General features: G+C 42.3%; 1 protein-coding gene across 7 annotated transcripts in view; it reads right to left on the bottom strand.

Annotated features, from left to right (window-relative positions):
- Positions 1 to 16,582, bottom strand: part of LOC105200537 (retinoic acid receptor RXR) — a 74,395-nt gene that overhangs the window by 6,718 nt on the left and 51,095 nt on the right. For 6 of the 7 annotated variants that reach the window (XM_011168161.3, XM_039450903.1, XM_011168155.3 and 3 more), the window contains 3 exons: positions 11,011 to 11,137; positions 9,831 to 9,992; positions 62 to 368 (listed from right to left, as the gene is read on the bottom strand). In XM_011168161.3, coding sequence (XP_011166463.1) covers positions 62 to 368; positions 9,831 to 9,992; positions 11,011 to 11,137 — 596 coding nt within the window. The remainder of the gene's footprint in view (positions 1 to 61; positions 369 to 9,830; positions 9,993 to 11,010; positions 11,138 to 16,582) is intronic. The other variant, XM_011168160.3, reaches the window with a different exon arrangement.

Below are 16,582 nucleotides of genomic sequence, written 5' to 3'. Positions count from 1 at the left end.
GCCCACATGCGACACGCATCGACACGCAATAGCTTCATCATAGGCGAGAATATATATTTACCTCGAAATTCCCCTGGTACTCTATCTTACACTCGACCCGTTTCTCCGCCTCGAGAATGCGCTCGATCGGCATGTCCGCGTGCAAACTGCTTGTGCTCTCCACCTCACTCTGATCGCGCTCCTTGGTGCGCTGACGTTCCTCCTGCACCGCCTCCCTCTTCATTCCCATAGCCAGGCACTTCTGGTACCGGCAGAACTGACAGCGGTTTCTCTGTCGCTTGTCGATGATGCAGGCCCTGTCTTCGCGACAAGCGTACGACAGATCCTTACGTACGGTCCTCTTGAAGAAGCCCTTGCATCCCTCGCAGCTGAAAAGAGAGAGCGTCAGATAATGACAACGTAACGCATTACGCGCCGTTATGTTGCAGTTTTACGCGATCGTCTTATTTCAAAATCGAATCCGATCCTTAAAGGACACTCTTCGATTGAATCGGTGCGAATGTTCTCTCAGCCTTGGAATTTAATAAAATAAAATAAAATTTTAAGTAAGAGATGAAGTATTGGGGTCGGACTGAAAAAAATTCGATGCACGATTATTATTGTGCTATCCACGGTACTCGAAAGAAATGAATCATGATCGGCTCCAAACGTGCGATAACAAAGTTATTTACAGCGTCATTACACATTCCGTTATATCGCAGTTTAATTCCAATTAGTCTATCTTATGAAACATGCGTTTGTCATAAGGCAATTACATTCTCATATTTTGACTCTCAAAGTGAATTTCAGAATCATTATGTTTTAATGTCGCGTTTTAATTAAGCATTTTAAGCGCGAGCTCGTTTCAAATCTCATTGCTTTAAAATGTTTAATTAAAATGCAACAGTAAAACATAACGATTCTGAATTCTTTCTGTATTCTAATTAAGCTAATTTCGATTTCGAGAATGAACACGAGCGCAATTAAATTTTTTCTGTTTCAGGATCTAGAGGAAACGCAAGGAGTTTTAAAATAGAGGGATCGCGCGAGCTAAAGGAAATTAATGTTCCGTCAGGATAATTGTTGCGTTGTCCACACGAGAAAAGTGAATGACGGCGAACTGTCTCAGTATCTCGCGATAGTGCGACGACTTAAGTCCGCCGAACGATTTGTTGGCACTCTTTCCTGTCAACGTTCTCACATCAGTTTCTTCGATCTGCGGATGCATTGGGATGAAGTGCCACGAGTTTACTACTCGCGCGTAATTCTTACGGCGAGCAGCTGTCGGGAACAATACCGCGCGCAAAAATAAAAGCTCGGTCGACCTTGGTTTGTCGTCGGAGAGAATGACGGCTTCTAACATAATCTTAACCCTTAAGACCCAATCAAGGGTATTCCATGTCCAACCGATCTGTCTATGGATGCTTCTTGAAATTCCGAAAGTAATTAATTTATATTATTTTTTTCCTAAAAAAAGTACAGACTTTTATTTCAGAAAATGTAAAAGTATGTTTATGCATTTTTTTTAATTTTTAAATCGCATTAAATAAATGAAAAAAGTGATCAAAAGCGAAATAACAATGATCGGGCTTTTAGATAGCCTTTTTTTTACATTGCACTATAAGGGCCTATGAAAAGCACTCCAGAACGTTATCTATCAATGCTGGGTAATCAAATTGCCAACTCGAACAGCTTTAACATACGTACGACGAAATTGCGAATGATCTTCGGCAGTATAATAATATTGCGACTAAAGAGATGCATTTTCTCCGCTATCATTTTTTGAAAATCACGAACGACATTTCGATCATCGCGTCTTTCGGTTGCGGTTGTTGTCGCAGAGTTCGCGATCATCACAAACGATCTCGTGAGTCACGGCTCGTTCCTCTCAGGGTCGTCGTTTTTAAAGTTTTTGGAACGTCTCCAGGAATCGTCTCGTTGGGATCCAGAAAAGCGGGCGGCGGATTCCGCCCGGTGAATTTATTTTCGCTGAGAAAATACGCGATACGTATTTTCGCGACGACGACGGCGGCGGCGACTTCGCGGGAGGCGCTCTTTCTCTTCGCCGGTGACAACGGAACGACGCCACATATTCCGAAAACGCTGTATCTTACGCGATGCAGAACAAACAGTGGCATTAAATTCCGCTGTCATCTGCTAAAATGCGAATAAAGCGCGCGGCTAAAGATGCACAATGCGATGCTCTCCGTCGAGCGAAAATACGAAGCTAAGATTCAATTCCGAGCGACGCGACTCGAGAATAAAGTCGAATTTTCCTCCGCGTCATTCCCCGTCGACTCTCTCTCTCTCTCTCTCTCTCTCTCTCTCTCTCTCGCGTTTATTCGCGCGATCCTTAACAGGTCTCTCGTAAAATTAATTATCGCAGCAGTGCGATACTAGTAAAACCCGTCGGGAGCGCGATACATTATTCGAGACGATTGCGACGGAGGCGTATTCATAAAGCGCATTCATGAGGACTTAAAGGTAAATCAAACGGCGCGCCGTACATTGTCTGGCTCTCCGGCGAAGAGCTCTCACCCAGTTTTCCCTCGGGCGAGCCGCGTCCCGAGGAAACCAACGATACGGCGCGGCTAATCTCGTGGATTTTGCGAAGCGCTAGCGATAAACGCCCTATCGAGCCTGTCGGATTTTACAAGATGCATCATCGTGCCGTCGCACTATCTCACGCTGCCGTTGATAAAGCACGCGTAAACGCAGCATTAAACAACGTCGTGATGCAGCGAAGAGACGCAGGCTTGATCGCGTCGAGAATTTACTAGCCCGGAAGACGAGAAACCTTTCTCTCACCGAGAGAGATCTCTTTATTTCGAAATACACATAATAAATGCGGGAAAAGAAATCGCGTAGGTTCGTCAGCCATTTACTTACCGCCCGTTTCTCCGGTCGGGCTTCGCTTTTCCCTACGATCGCTAATTCGAAGCTCGATTACAACGAACGGAGACTCGAGATTGCGACACCGCCGTGTCCTTAATCACCAGTAAATGCGCCCGCAGAAAGAGGAAATTCCCCTCGCGTTGAGCGCGGAGTAATGATTCGCGGCATTTATGCATCTCGCACTTTCCCAGCGTCGAGATATGTTACGAGCGAGACTCGCCGTAATATTTTACAAAATTAAGAAGAGTAGAACAGTCTTTTTTCTCACTCCGTATATTACAGACAAGCGAGATTATTCATATAGATTAACATATTAACGAGAAAACCTTGTAAATAGTCAAATTCTGATTTTAATAAAACTTTCTGTACATACAGATAATATAAATAATTATATACATAACTACACTTTTATTTATTCACGTTAATAATTGTTTGAAATAATTATTTTCAAAAATTTTTTTAATTCCTTTAAAAGTAATTATTTTTTTAAACATTAATGGCGTGAATAAATACAGGGAATTTTCGATATCTTGATTTTTCCAGATATAATAAAAAAAAAAGGAAACTAAAAACTACTCTGCTTATAAAGAGTAATTTCACCTCTTAAAACTGTTTTCCTAATTATTATTTTCTAAATTCATCTACTATTTACGTAACCTATATGTACATAAAGTTTCGCTTCGCGAGGCTGTCTTGTAAGTTGAGGCTCTCACTGTTACAAGCAGCTGACGAGAACTGAGCGAGAACTCAAGATGATCTTCGCTTAATAAACAAAGTGGTTCTTTATCAAAGTAATCGTGATTAAATAATGTAATATGCTCCGATATAAAAACAAAAACTATGTCGATTTAACGCTATTTCTTGTCTAAGGTTGCGACATGGATGGCGCGATAGAAGATCTAATATTATATTAAGGATATAATATCAAGATAAAAAATTATAAAGTTGTAAATTATCGTGGAGAAGTTTCGAGAGAATATCAATAATCTAAGAATTTATAATAGTAGTTGCGGCACTTAACCGATAACGCGCGAGATAACGCTAATGTCACGATGATACCCGGTGGGATGATACGTCTCGATGACCGAGAACGGCGACTGCATCGGGAATTGCATCGCGCATCTCTTTAGCGTGGGCGACGGCGACGCACGTGATGCAATTTCTGGACCACCGTGGCAGCCGTTTGATCTCGCGGAGTTTATGCGAAAGACAAATATTCATGACACGAGACACGTGTAGAGTCGTTTGGCCGAGCTAGGCCGTCTCTCCGTCTCTCTGCCTTTCGTTCTTTCTCTCCTCCTCTCTATCGGCGGTACGAAGAGACCTTCAACCACGCCATATGCACAAATAACGTCGACACAGAAGCTACGCTGGTGCGTGTGCCTCGCAGTTTTTCACCCGGACGCGGGAAATTCCGTTGAAAGAAAGGAAAAAATAAGTAAGAACATACGACGAGTGTACGGTTTCGTTTGATGTGGAAAATAAAGCAAGGGGCATTGTCGCGGAACGGGATTCTTAAAGCAACGCACATTTTCATTTTTACCTTCATTTCATTAATAAAAACGATTTCAACATATTGCTCATATCAGTTTTTTTTTTTTGAAAAAAAAATCACGTAACAAATAATATTTTAAAAATCAATTCAATGTGCGCTTTTATTTATTTTTTAAATTCTTAACAAAACAAACCAATATTTTTTTACAATTAGTATAAATAAATCCTATATTTTTCAAACACAAAAATAATATTGCGATCAAGATTATATTTAATTATAAAAATAAAAAAAATAAAAATTACGTACATGCGGTGTTTGCATTAAAATTAACGGCATTATAATCGCTAATTATCAAACGAATAATCGGACGATTACACTTAAATTGCACGCAGCTCCATTTCCATTTTAATTCTCCACTCTTGCAGGATCATTTAATAACAAAGCTAAGCTCAGGACACGGTGCTTCGGTGGTCGATTGCCATGAAATTGAAATAAAATGACTTCGGACGAGTGCCTCCCGGCAAACGTACACACGTCCTTCTCCTCCACCTCCCTGCGTATCTCACGCCATGGGTGTACGTTGGACGATCGCAATGCATTTAATTCACGAGAGATGGACGCGTGACGGTGTCGTGGCGCACGAAAGGAACGCGAAAATAAGAGCGAGCGTATCGTTTCTCCAACTTGTTATCGCCGACCAGCCCTGCGCGTAGCACTATGCGCTATTACTGCAATTTGCGGACGAGGGGCATCGCATGACGCGTTATGCATTAACGCGGGGCGGTATCAACATGTCCGAATGCGTTGGAGGCGCGACCAGTTTTTATGGGGAGCGACGATGAGTCCCTCCCTTCTCGGTTAATTACGCGCGCGCGAGATGGCTACAAATTGCCCCGCGAGTATTTTTAATGAGATTAATTAAGTATTGCAGAGGGGGGAGGGAGGCTTATATCCGTACGTATACCTTCGGTCACGGGTCGGCTGTTCTTCGCCGCTTAAATCCATCGCACTCTGGGCGGATCCGCGCGCGGAATCGACTGCGTTCTCTCTCCGCGTACTTACTTTTCTCGCGGCAGACGAAAGATCCTCGAGGGAAATCTCGAAACGCCGAAGTCGAATGTCTCGTCGACGTTTGAAAATTTCGTTTTCCAAGTCGTAATAATCCAGATACTTAAGACACGAATGTTACATCCGTACCTTCGAGAAATTACATTAAAAAAAAAAATGTTTACGTAAGGGATCTCAGTTACAGAGCGTGAATCTTACAAGTTTTCCTACTACTAGGAAATATTGATAAAAAATTATGAGTCTCGCGAGACATATTCTGATTATATAAGCTAATTAAGCATCTCTTCTGGAAGAGACGAAGAAGAAGAAGAGAAGCACGTAACAAACTATTCTTGCCAATCTCGAAGGCATTTTGCCGGTCGAGGAGGAACGAGCAGCACTGGGTTAAAGGGTTAATTAGCCGCCACTGGAGCAAAGTGCCTATATACAACGAGAGGAGGAGGAGAAGGGGACTCCCCTCTGCTCGTAGGAACTACGGGTGGGTAGTCGTCCTAACCTCGTGAGCCAACAGCGGCAAGTCCAAGGTTGACGGGGCTCTGATGCAACGCGAACGTCGGCCGGGTCGGTCTGCAGCTCGGTGCAGCTATTGCGGTACGAGGGGCGGAGAGGAAGAAGCGCGGGAAAGTGGGGCGAAGAGGGGACGCGTTGGCCGTCGTGTGCTTCGGGATTCCCTGCACGGTCCGGCGTGCACCAGCCGTAGACCAGCGGTCGACCTCGACGTGAGCGCTCTGCTAGCGAGAATAGGCTCCGGGGTCGCTTCCCGATTCGCGGAAATTGGAGCGGAATTCTCGATAATTCGAATGTATTTTCACTGATCGCGAGAGAATTCTGCAACTGGGGAAACTGACCGTGGTTCCGCGGGAGCCGCTGAAAACACGCACGGCGCGATTGGAAATGCATTGGAAACTATAATAATTCGATAGAACACTCGTTCAAAAGTCAATTAGGTAGAGAGGAGCGAAATTGAGTGCAGGGAAAATTCAGTGAGATTAAAATCGAAATGGATTAGTAGGAATCTCGTCAATCGCGTGCGCCTCCAACTTCCAGCCGTGAATCACACTCGGGATGAGAAAATTGCTTGAACGTGTAAAATCCTCGAGGGGACCCTCAGACGAAAGGATTCCACCCTGCGATTTCGAGGGGGTGTATCGTACACTCGTACGCCGGCGTCGGTGGCGGCGGACCTTTTTACGTCGATCCCAAGTCGTTACGAAGCGGATCGACCCCGCTTTTATCAGGCAAGCGAAGTACGGAGTGGATACATAATTTGGAAGATGGATGTCTCGACGTAGGGTTCACAAAATTCTTTCTTCCTCCTCCTCCTCCTCCTCCTCCTACCTGACGTTACTTTTGTCGTTACGTCGCGGTAACTCGCAAGATAAATTAAAAAGTCGATACAACTTTTAATTGGATAAGTTACTTCAAGAAATCTAACTTTCGTATCTGAGCCGTAAAGCCATCGCCGGAAAATATTAACAAGTAATGAAATTCGGGAGTACGCTTATGGCACAACGGCTTCATGAAATTATATCGAGTAGAATGCCAAAGATGTAACGATCAATCGTAATATCGTCCAATTAGAGACCGATAATCGTGACAACGTTATTCTTAGGTATACATATTTTTTAATATTTCTATTTATTCTCATGGAGGCAATCAAATTATACTTAGATGACTTAAAAAGTTCTGTGATTTATCTTCTATAGAGCGTTCACTGTAGGTCAGATGTTGGAAACGCTTGTAATTTTTTCGCATTTCATAAAAAACTAAATGTCTCGATGAAAAAAAATCGTAAAGAAGTTTTCAAACACGTATTTTAAAGAGCAAAGATAAGCTTTTAAAATCTGTTTTTTTAATTTTGTTTCTACGACATTTTGTTCCTAAATTATATAAAATCGGAAATTGGTATTTTCTTCAATATTTGTGTTTTACTTCAAAGCGTTGTAGCTTAATAAAAACATCAAACAAAATTTAACATAAAAGCATTTTAAAGTAAACTTCCTAAGCTTTAAAATGCTTTTTTTTTAAATGGATATAATTTTTCGCAATAAAATCGAATTTTTCTAAAAACTCATTGTTATAAAATATTTTTTAATTTCGGAATGAAAAGGTTTACAGAAAATAAAAGAAAAAAAATGTAATATGCATCGTTCACACAAAATTGTTTAAAAACTTTTTTTGACACTCAATGATTTTTATTAAAAAATCTATTTTACCCTCATTTTATATTTCTCTTTACAATTCGACATTTATCTTATGAATATAAAAAATATGATACGAAAGAAATTTAATTTTTCGCAAGATGCGAGCAAATCGCTAACGTTTCCCAATTTTCAGCCTGCAGTGCATGTGGATGTTTTAAATGTTGCGTAAAAGGTAATTTATATTCTATCGCGTAATTGCACGTTAAATGGTTTGTTTCGTTCCTGGGCAACGTTACCCCCTAATTACGAAAGTCGACAAATGTGCGTTGACGAAGCGTGGAACGTCGTCCGTTGTAACACGGGGGCGACGCGCGGTGTTACAACGCGACGACGGCGACGGAGCATTATTCGGGCGAGCAGCTCGCGTGTGTTCGCATAAAAGTCATCGCAGATGTTTCTTCCTTTTCAGCGCTGCGTTTTCGCGGACGCGCACGCAACGCGGCGGTTCGCCGCGACCAGACCTGTTGCAGCTGCAACACGAAAGACGATATACGCGGACCCGTTCTCGCGACGACGACGACGACGACGACGACGACGGCAGCGTGTCGACGTGCGGTGTGTAGGGAGACTCTTTCACCTACTATCGTGTTTCCTCGCCTCCTCGTGCAACGCCTTGCATTACGTGTCGCCTTTAGTTCGTCGACATTTTTATTATTCCGCCGGCCGACAACGGTTCGACGCACCGCGCGGCGATTATGCAAGCGTGACGCCGCATTTGCAGCTTTTTTTTTCTCGCGTGTGTGTGCGCGCAAGAACAAATGGGCGCGAGGAAAGATCCGTTTATAACCGATGCGTCGCGCGAGCCAAAGTTCAGTGTCGGATTACCGAAGAACGATATCGTAACGCGAGACTCGAGATATTCTTTTACGCAACAGATATAAAGATACCCGAGAACTTCCGAAATACTCAATTCAGTCCACGTTGTGTAATCCAGTAAATAATCCGAAGCGATCGCACGTCGTAATGAAAACTATACGTCGTCTCTAACGTCAAAATTCCACGCCTTTTCAACGTTCGAGTAGATATTCATCCTGGCCCGTCAAATATAACTTTGCAGACGGTACACGGAACACTGACGAGCGCGCGCGTGTAACCCTCCCTCCCGAAGAAGTTAATGCTACCAATCCCTCGGGTAAAGACACGAAACAACCTCGAGACTTATCGAGCGTTAAATAATTGAGGAAAGGTCGACGGCTGCCTCGAGCTGCTCTGTTCCATCGGTAAAAATGTTGGCAAAAATTTCTCCGAGCTCGTCGTCCGTCGTCCACTCGGTTTAATTAATCGGGATCGTGTGCTTACTTTTGCGCGTCGCGTGCTTACTTTTGCGAGACGCGCCGAGAGCGTCGAGCAGGTCGGAGGGTAGCGATAATTGGAAAAAACAAAGCATTTATCAGTGGTGTTTTATCGCGCGACGCTGTGTAGGTGACACGGCCGAGCTGTATAAACCGCCCGCTTATTATTATTGCATTCTCGATGGAACTGCGGATTATTCCCGTCCTCCCCGGTAACGAGGGTCAGGATTATCAAGCCAATCCGAAGGACCTTGAACCGCTCTCGCGACGGAAAAGTCGTCTGGCGCAACGACAACGAATTCATATTCATAGGCGCGATATCTCTCTCTCTCTCTCGCTTCTTGAATAAATCGCGAGGCCTTTATCGTTCGGGTGCTCGCTTCCTTCTTCGAGAAACGCAACAGAAGAGCGCGGTAATTATTTTTGCAACTGGCCGTCGTGAAACGACGCACAAGATGAGATGCACGAGGGGATATTCAAACGCGCTTGTTCGCTCCTATTGAAGTCGCCGCTCGCGAGATTCAACCGCAATCGAAACGCCGATTATCCGCGAGCGCATACATACATTTCTTGAATAAAATCGCCGGCGCGTCAAGGATCAAATTTGCATGACAAATATGAGCGAGGCACGAGAAGAGAGTATCCGATCGAGAGGCCTTACTTCGTTAGAGGCCATACTTCCTACTAACATTAAGCATTAGGTCTCTGCGAATATCGCCATGGAAAACGCAATATATTGTTTCCTCAGCCCTTCACGGAACTCCTCCATCTCAAAGTGGGAAGGTAAAGAGAGTAGCAAGTGGGGAAATCGATGAGATTATCGGGGTTCATTCGGCTGGAGAAGTATCACTTGAACTAACGAGTTCGCGTTGCGCAACGAATATGGTAAAAACTCACCTGTAAACGCCGTAGTGTTTGCCGCTCGCACGGTCGCCGCAGATCGAACACAGATGTTTGCTGCCCGACAAGGGGTGATTAGGCGGATAAGGCGTGACCGTTTTGCTCTGACCGCTGGGCGATGTACTCAGGAGGTTGCTGTGACAACCAGCATTGAAGGGTCTTTACATGCAAAGCAGAGAACGATCGTCTATGAGACCTACGCCGCTACAAACCCGTAGCATGCACATTTCGGAATACTCTGCGCTAAGTTTATAGACCGCGAGATGTAAGCTCTTGAAATTTCAGGAAATCACGACGAGCGGTTACACTCGAAGAAAAAGTTTCATAATAATAAAGCTTTGGTAAAATAATTTCAATAACCAAATATCTAGTCATTATTTTAATAACTCCAAATGTAATACACAGAGACAAAGATATTTAAAAATTTATTTGTAGGATATAAATTTATTTCATCAAAATAAATCCTCGTTTAAATACGGCAAAATAAAATTTTATTCCTAGCAAACAAATCAATAAGAAAATTGAAATGTATTTTACAGGAATGCGATACGTATCACAAAAATATTTTATCATCATCAAATTTATTTATAACCAGTAATATCGAAGTAAAGGTTATAACATTTGCTTCTGAATATTTCAATCTTTTTTCTCCCAGTGTATATATACACTGAGAAAGTTATTTAAAAATTTATTTGCGAAATATAAATTTATTTCAGAAGTAAATCTTTATTCACGAAATAAAATTTTATTCCTAGCCAATGACACGATCAACAAGGAAAATGAGATATGTTACCATATGTCATCATAAAATGTATTTTTCGTCATTATAGTCAAATTTTTTTAACTAATAAATATCGAAGAAAATATGAGTAACATTTTGCTTGTTGATATTTCAACTTTTTTTTTAGTATAGTAACCAATTGATCACCAATTGATTACTAAATATTACTAAATATTCAGTTATATTAACTAAACATTTAACTAAAATTATTTCACCAAAGCTTGATCAATATAATTCTTTTTTTCAGTGTACGTCCTCATCACAATAACTCTAAAAAAATTCGCTGAAATTAAGAGACTCTTCTCCTTTATTAAATTCGTTCAAATAAATCTGTCGAATTTAGTTTTGCATTAAGACTCACTAGGAAAATACTTGAGATATTGTAAAAGTACCTACCCTGGACTGTTGGGACCCGATGGGCTAAAGTTCCCCGGATTGATAAGGGCCGTGTCGGGCTTCATGTCGAGAGGACTCTGCGGCCCCACCGACGACATCGACATATTGCTGTTGTCCAAACTCAGCCCTGAAAAACAAGAAAAAAATCACATTTACTTTACAAAATTTCTCTCTCTTTGCACTTTATTTAGAGTTCCTAATTGAGAAATATAAATTTAATTCACAAAAATAAATCTTTATTTATAAAATAAAATTTTATTCCTCGCCAATGACTCATTCAAGAAAAAAAAATGTCACCACATGTCATAATATAAATGTATATTTCGTCATATTTTTTATAAGATTTTTTTTTAATATTGAAGAAAACGTCATGAGTAACATTTGAAGCGCATCTATTATGCGCGATCGGTACGCTTCGCGGTGGGTATTCTTTCTAAAACGGTGAAAGGGCAAGGATCAGCAGTCGGGCGTCTTTTCCGCGTCTTCCGCGTCCTTCGGCATTCCACTCGCGCGAGGACGACGATGCCTCTCGATATGCGAATGCTACCGGCGTCGATCACACGTCCGCGATTTACAGTTACGGCAAAACCCGAGATCGCAAAGTTCACGATTGAACGGATCGGCGCTTCCCTCGAGAAGAAAGCTCGTCGCGAGAGAAAGACAGGAGTAGGCTCTGCTCTCTCGAAGGTCGAACGGAATTACGCGATCACGAGAGAGAGAGAGAGAGAGAGAGAGAGAGAGAGAGAGAAAAACGAATACGAAGTGCCAATGGCTGCAGGTGGTGAGAAGGCATTTATTTCAGCCTCAACGTATTGAGTTTTGTCCGCGTCGAGTAGAGTCTCATTATCCGAGAATTCTGTCGAGGGGACTTCTCTCCTCGGCATCGCGTGAATGTGAGTTCTCCCCTTAACTGCGGAACGAGGAGATTGCACTTTACGTGCCGATAATATCTTCGGTATATTACGTAGCGTAGTAAGTACAATACGTAATCGATAAACTGAATATTTATTATCTATTTAATTGAGGGAAACGAAGAATTTATGAGCAGCAATTTATTTAAAGGCACAGCGGCGACTTTGATATTTGTAGATCTTTAGATAAGGTGTGTCTAATGGAATGAAGATTTCTCGCTTGACGGTTACCAGAAGGATTTATAAACTGTCAGGATAGTATGAATTGAGTTGTCCGGTTGCTCGTATAGCGCACGTGATCCGTACAAGCGAAAGTTATAGATTCATAAGTCTGCGAAATTCTTCCAGAAACGTGTGACGTTTACAGCTTTAAACGTCTGGAAGGATTCGTTCGTAACACCGCAAAGACCCTCGAAAGTGAGAGTTGATGGAAACAAATATCCGAAGGGGGCAAGAACCCATAGAGCGAGGGGATCCGCGAAAGTGGTCTTCTACATAAAAGGGCCGAGTTGGTTTCACGCAATTGGGAATACGCGGTTACCGACGTTTGTGTTGGGGCGGCGCGGGATTGCTCGAGTGAACGAGTCTATAACAAAGTCGTGCGGAAAGACGAGTTGGGAGTACTTCGGGGATGAATGAGACGGGAGTGCCGCCTTTCTCCCTCTCATCGACCATGAGGCATCGACGCTAATTTTGCGTCCATTGTATCGTCAATTTCGGCATGAAAAAGTCTCGCGAAATTACGGAGTATTGATCCTCGTGATACCGCTTCCATCCGTGCGCGCGGCTCCCTCGAGTATTTATCAGCCGTCTCGGCGGTCGTCTCGTCTCCTCCCTCCACGGCATAGATTCATCCTCTCTAGAGGGAGAGAGGTCCTCCTCCTCCGTAGCACAAAAAACCAATCCATTCTTGCGGCCGGCAGTTATTCCCTTTAACGGCGGCGAAGTGATCGATGGGGGAGTTTACATTTCGCGAAAAAAAAAAGAACAAAATAAATCTTCTCCGTAGAAAATTCTCGTCGCTTATTAGTAACAATCCTTCCAGATGTCATGATTCTAAAATTGTCCCTTTCGCGGCAGAGATATCGAGAACGAAGGTAGAAAATTGATTACATCAAAAAATAATGTCTCTTGTAGTGATTGGAAGCTGGATTATTCAACGCGACATCACTCTGCACTATCAATCTTACGTAAATTGCTAATCGCGCTATATCGCTTTATATAGACAGCAAAATTAATCGCCGTCTATCTAAAATCGTCGCTCTATCGAGCGCGGAGCAACGCCTTCGTGCCTATTATTGTACAATGCGCAATTCTCAATCAGCAGTAGTAATCGTCTAGCGTGAACCGAATGGGTCGTCTCTCCCCGACGACCTTGTCTGACCATCGCGGGCATTTTTCACTTTCTACATTCAGGCGGCCGGCCCATTATTGCCCGACGATGACGAGAGCAGCCCCCGCGGACCTCGCACCTCTCGGCTCGCGTTTTCTCCGCACCGTGGGAGTTAGGGTGGAACGTCCGGGGAAGATAAACGACATTTTAATCGACTCCAGACACGACCGCCGAGGGACGCGATGTTGACGAATGTTCGCGAGACGACAAAGGAGGGAGGCGGTATTAAGCCCTGTCTGGACGATCTATAATTCGGAGACAGAATTCTATCCGTGACATTATGGACCAAACGGCAAATACAATTTGCAGAGAGAAACGTATTAACTGTAATTTCGCGAATGTCCTCTCCTGAATTTCAATGTCGGATCGAAAAGCTTCTTTTCACATTATCTCAAAACCTCACTTCTTAAAAAAAAAAAATAAAGAGGTTTGAGATAAATATTAACGAGTTTATTAAACAAGTTTATAACTTGTAATTATAATTTCTCTGTGAAAAAGACGAGTTTAAGAATTTTGAGAATTAAAACATTTCAAGCTTTTAATTCTATCGTGAATTCTAGATCGTTTAAAATGGGCTTAATAGGAGGTGGCCGGAGCAATGAGCGCCCGTTCAGACGATCCGCTGTTGAGGACGCGTCAAGTGCATCGGTAATTGCATGTCTGACGTCACTCCATCGCTCTCTATCTCTCTTCTGCGCTCTTTCTCGGTTACTCTCCGATACATTCGGTCGACCCGCACGCTCGGAAGCGCATCACTAACCGACAAATGCGCAGCAGACGGACAGATTGGGATTTATGGCGGTGATGCCACTGCACCGGAGATGACCGCCAAGAAAGCGTCGATAGTCACTGATCAATATTAAAAACGTCAATCAATTTTTTTTCTTTTTTCATCGAGAGAGCCCAAAATTTAACATTAACAAATATAACGTTTCACATACGCAACAATAAACGACATTTATATTTTATTGAATATAAAATGATCAAATATCAAATGTAATTGAATAGCTTTCTACACCGAGAGAAATGTTTGATAAAATCAACTAACGTTTGGTTGAATAGTGATCAAATGAATTTTATAGTTATAATTATCAAATATATAATTGTTTTGACCAAATGATTTGTAGCCTTAAACAAATAATTATTTTCATACTACAAATTACAAAAAGTAACTAAGTTCGTTAAATGTCTCGTTATAAATATAACTAAATTATTGATACCAGGAAATACAAAATTCATTTGATCACTATTCAACCGAACGTTAATTGATGTTACCAAAAGATTTCCCTCAGTGTACAAAAATCAAGTCTAAAATTAAATTTTTAGGAAACAAAAAACTTTTGATTTTTAAACCGTTATGTAAATAACGACAATTTTTCTCTGGAACATTTACTCATATATAATTTATAGGTATGTATAAGAACAAAAAATTGTAAGTATTAATTTTTTTGAAGACACATTTAAAAATAAAAGAAAAATAAAATAAAAATAAAAAAACTACTGGATTCGCTGTCTGCAAGAATTTATATTTATTACTTACTTATCCAATAATATTTTACATATATCTTTTTCACAACATTAATAATGACAGAAGTGAAGAAATATTATTTAAAGTATAAAGTATAATAAATAATAGTAAATTTTTATTTACAAAATTTTACGAATTGTCCTTAAAAAGTATCTGTTTCTATTTTTCCTTATATAATTTTTTTTATTAACATAATTTTAAAAACCCATTTAAAAAAATAATAAAAAAACCTTCTGGACCTGTGTGATTTTTTTTGCGAGAATTTTATATTCACTATCCATTTATATTTGTATTTCCTGTTTTTCGTTTGATTCTTATCGGAACAAATTTGTCTACAATGTAATATTACTGATAGAAAATAATTTAGCATCACAACCCAGATTTTTTTGATGGACTTGGTTTTTGTTAGAAACCGTTCAATTATAATAATTATAATTTAATCATGTATCTAATTATGTAATTATTTAAAAAAAGATTTAAAAAATTCTATCCCATTAACGATATCCATATTCATCGAAGCTTGACCAATATACTCGGATAATATCGATTCTTTTTCTAAGACGGCAGACGCCACGCCACACCGGCGAATACGGCGATTATTTTTAGGCCAATGCAACGGCCAGCGAGCGGCCGATGTGCATTATATATCGGCCGTCGGGAGTTCGTGGACCGAGAAGGAGCGAGCGTTCGATCAGGAGAGGCCGAGCTGAGCCGAGCCGAGAGCCGGTGGAACGGGGCCACCACGTGGTCGCTCCGGTGACCCACAAAATGATTTATGCGGTCGATCCGAGACCGTGGAGAGTTCGCGCTGGAATTATTCCTCGGGTTCTCGGTTCGCGCGCCGGTAATTCGCGATAACGACCCGAAGGATCGAAATAGCATGACGCGGATGATCCCATCTTCGCTCGACCCGTATCGAATTTAACGCTCTCGCACTCCGTTTACCTCGAGATAAGAGAAAGATAAATTATCGGATAGATCGCCGCACACGAGACACATGTGTCGCGGTCGGACTAGCGAGAGTTACGTACTCTTCGAGTCCACGCGAGGATCGAAGACTCGCGGATGCGGCACCTCGTTTATCTTGGTACTTTGAGTTTCAGCCGACGAATCGGCACACGGACGCACATACATCCCACCGATTTTATCTCTCGCGCTTTTTCTTTGCCGCCCTGATTATGATAGGAGCGCCGTAACGAGAGACGGTGAGCGCGATCGCTAGATTCTAAGAAGCTTTCTCGCGGTCAATCTCGCGGACGATCGTCGTCGTCGTCGTCGTCGCGTTACGTGTACACGCGCGAACGATGATCTCGGTGCATTCGGCGTGCGTCAGCGAATCGCCGCGCGTGGATGAGTTATACATCGAGGTCGTAGCTCTCGCTTTTCTCTCGCAGCTGACTTCTATTTCGAGTGCCGGGTCGTCGTCGTCGTCGCCGTCGTCGTTCGCATGCCACTCATCACTCTCGTTTATGAAGCACCGCGCCACTAGTTTAATTACGCAATTGGCCGATCGGCAAAGCGACGAGACCGAAGGTCATCGGCAGTCCGCGAGATTCCAAGGAAGTACGCGCGAGAGATAGGGAGTGCATCGCAAGCGCAGTCACTGCGTGCACTCAAATATGCACGTATATCGCTCGCGATGTTGGAGACAACTCCGAAAATCTACTATACCATTTAGCTTTGGACGATCATTTGAGAATCTCATCCCCTTGGATTAATTTTAATAATACATGTATTCCG

The sequence above is a fragment of the Solenopsis invicta genome, chromosome 6 (assembly GCF_016802725.1).
Source record: "Solenopsis invicta isolate M01_SB chromosome 6, UNIL_Sinv_3.0, whole genome shotgun sequence".
NCBI classification, from domain to species: domain Eukaryota; kingdom Metazoa; phylum Arthropoda; class Insecta; order Hymenoptera; family Formicidae; genus Solenopsis; species Solenopsis invicta.
The sequence above is the reverse complement of the archived record's forward strand: the minus strand, read 5'-3'. Positions and strand labels throughout refer to the sequence as shown.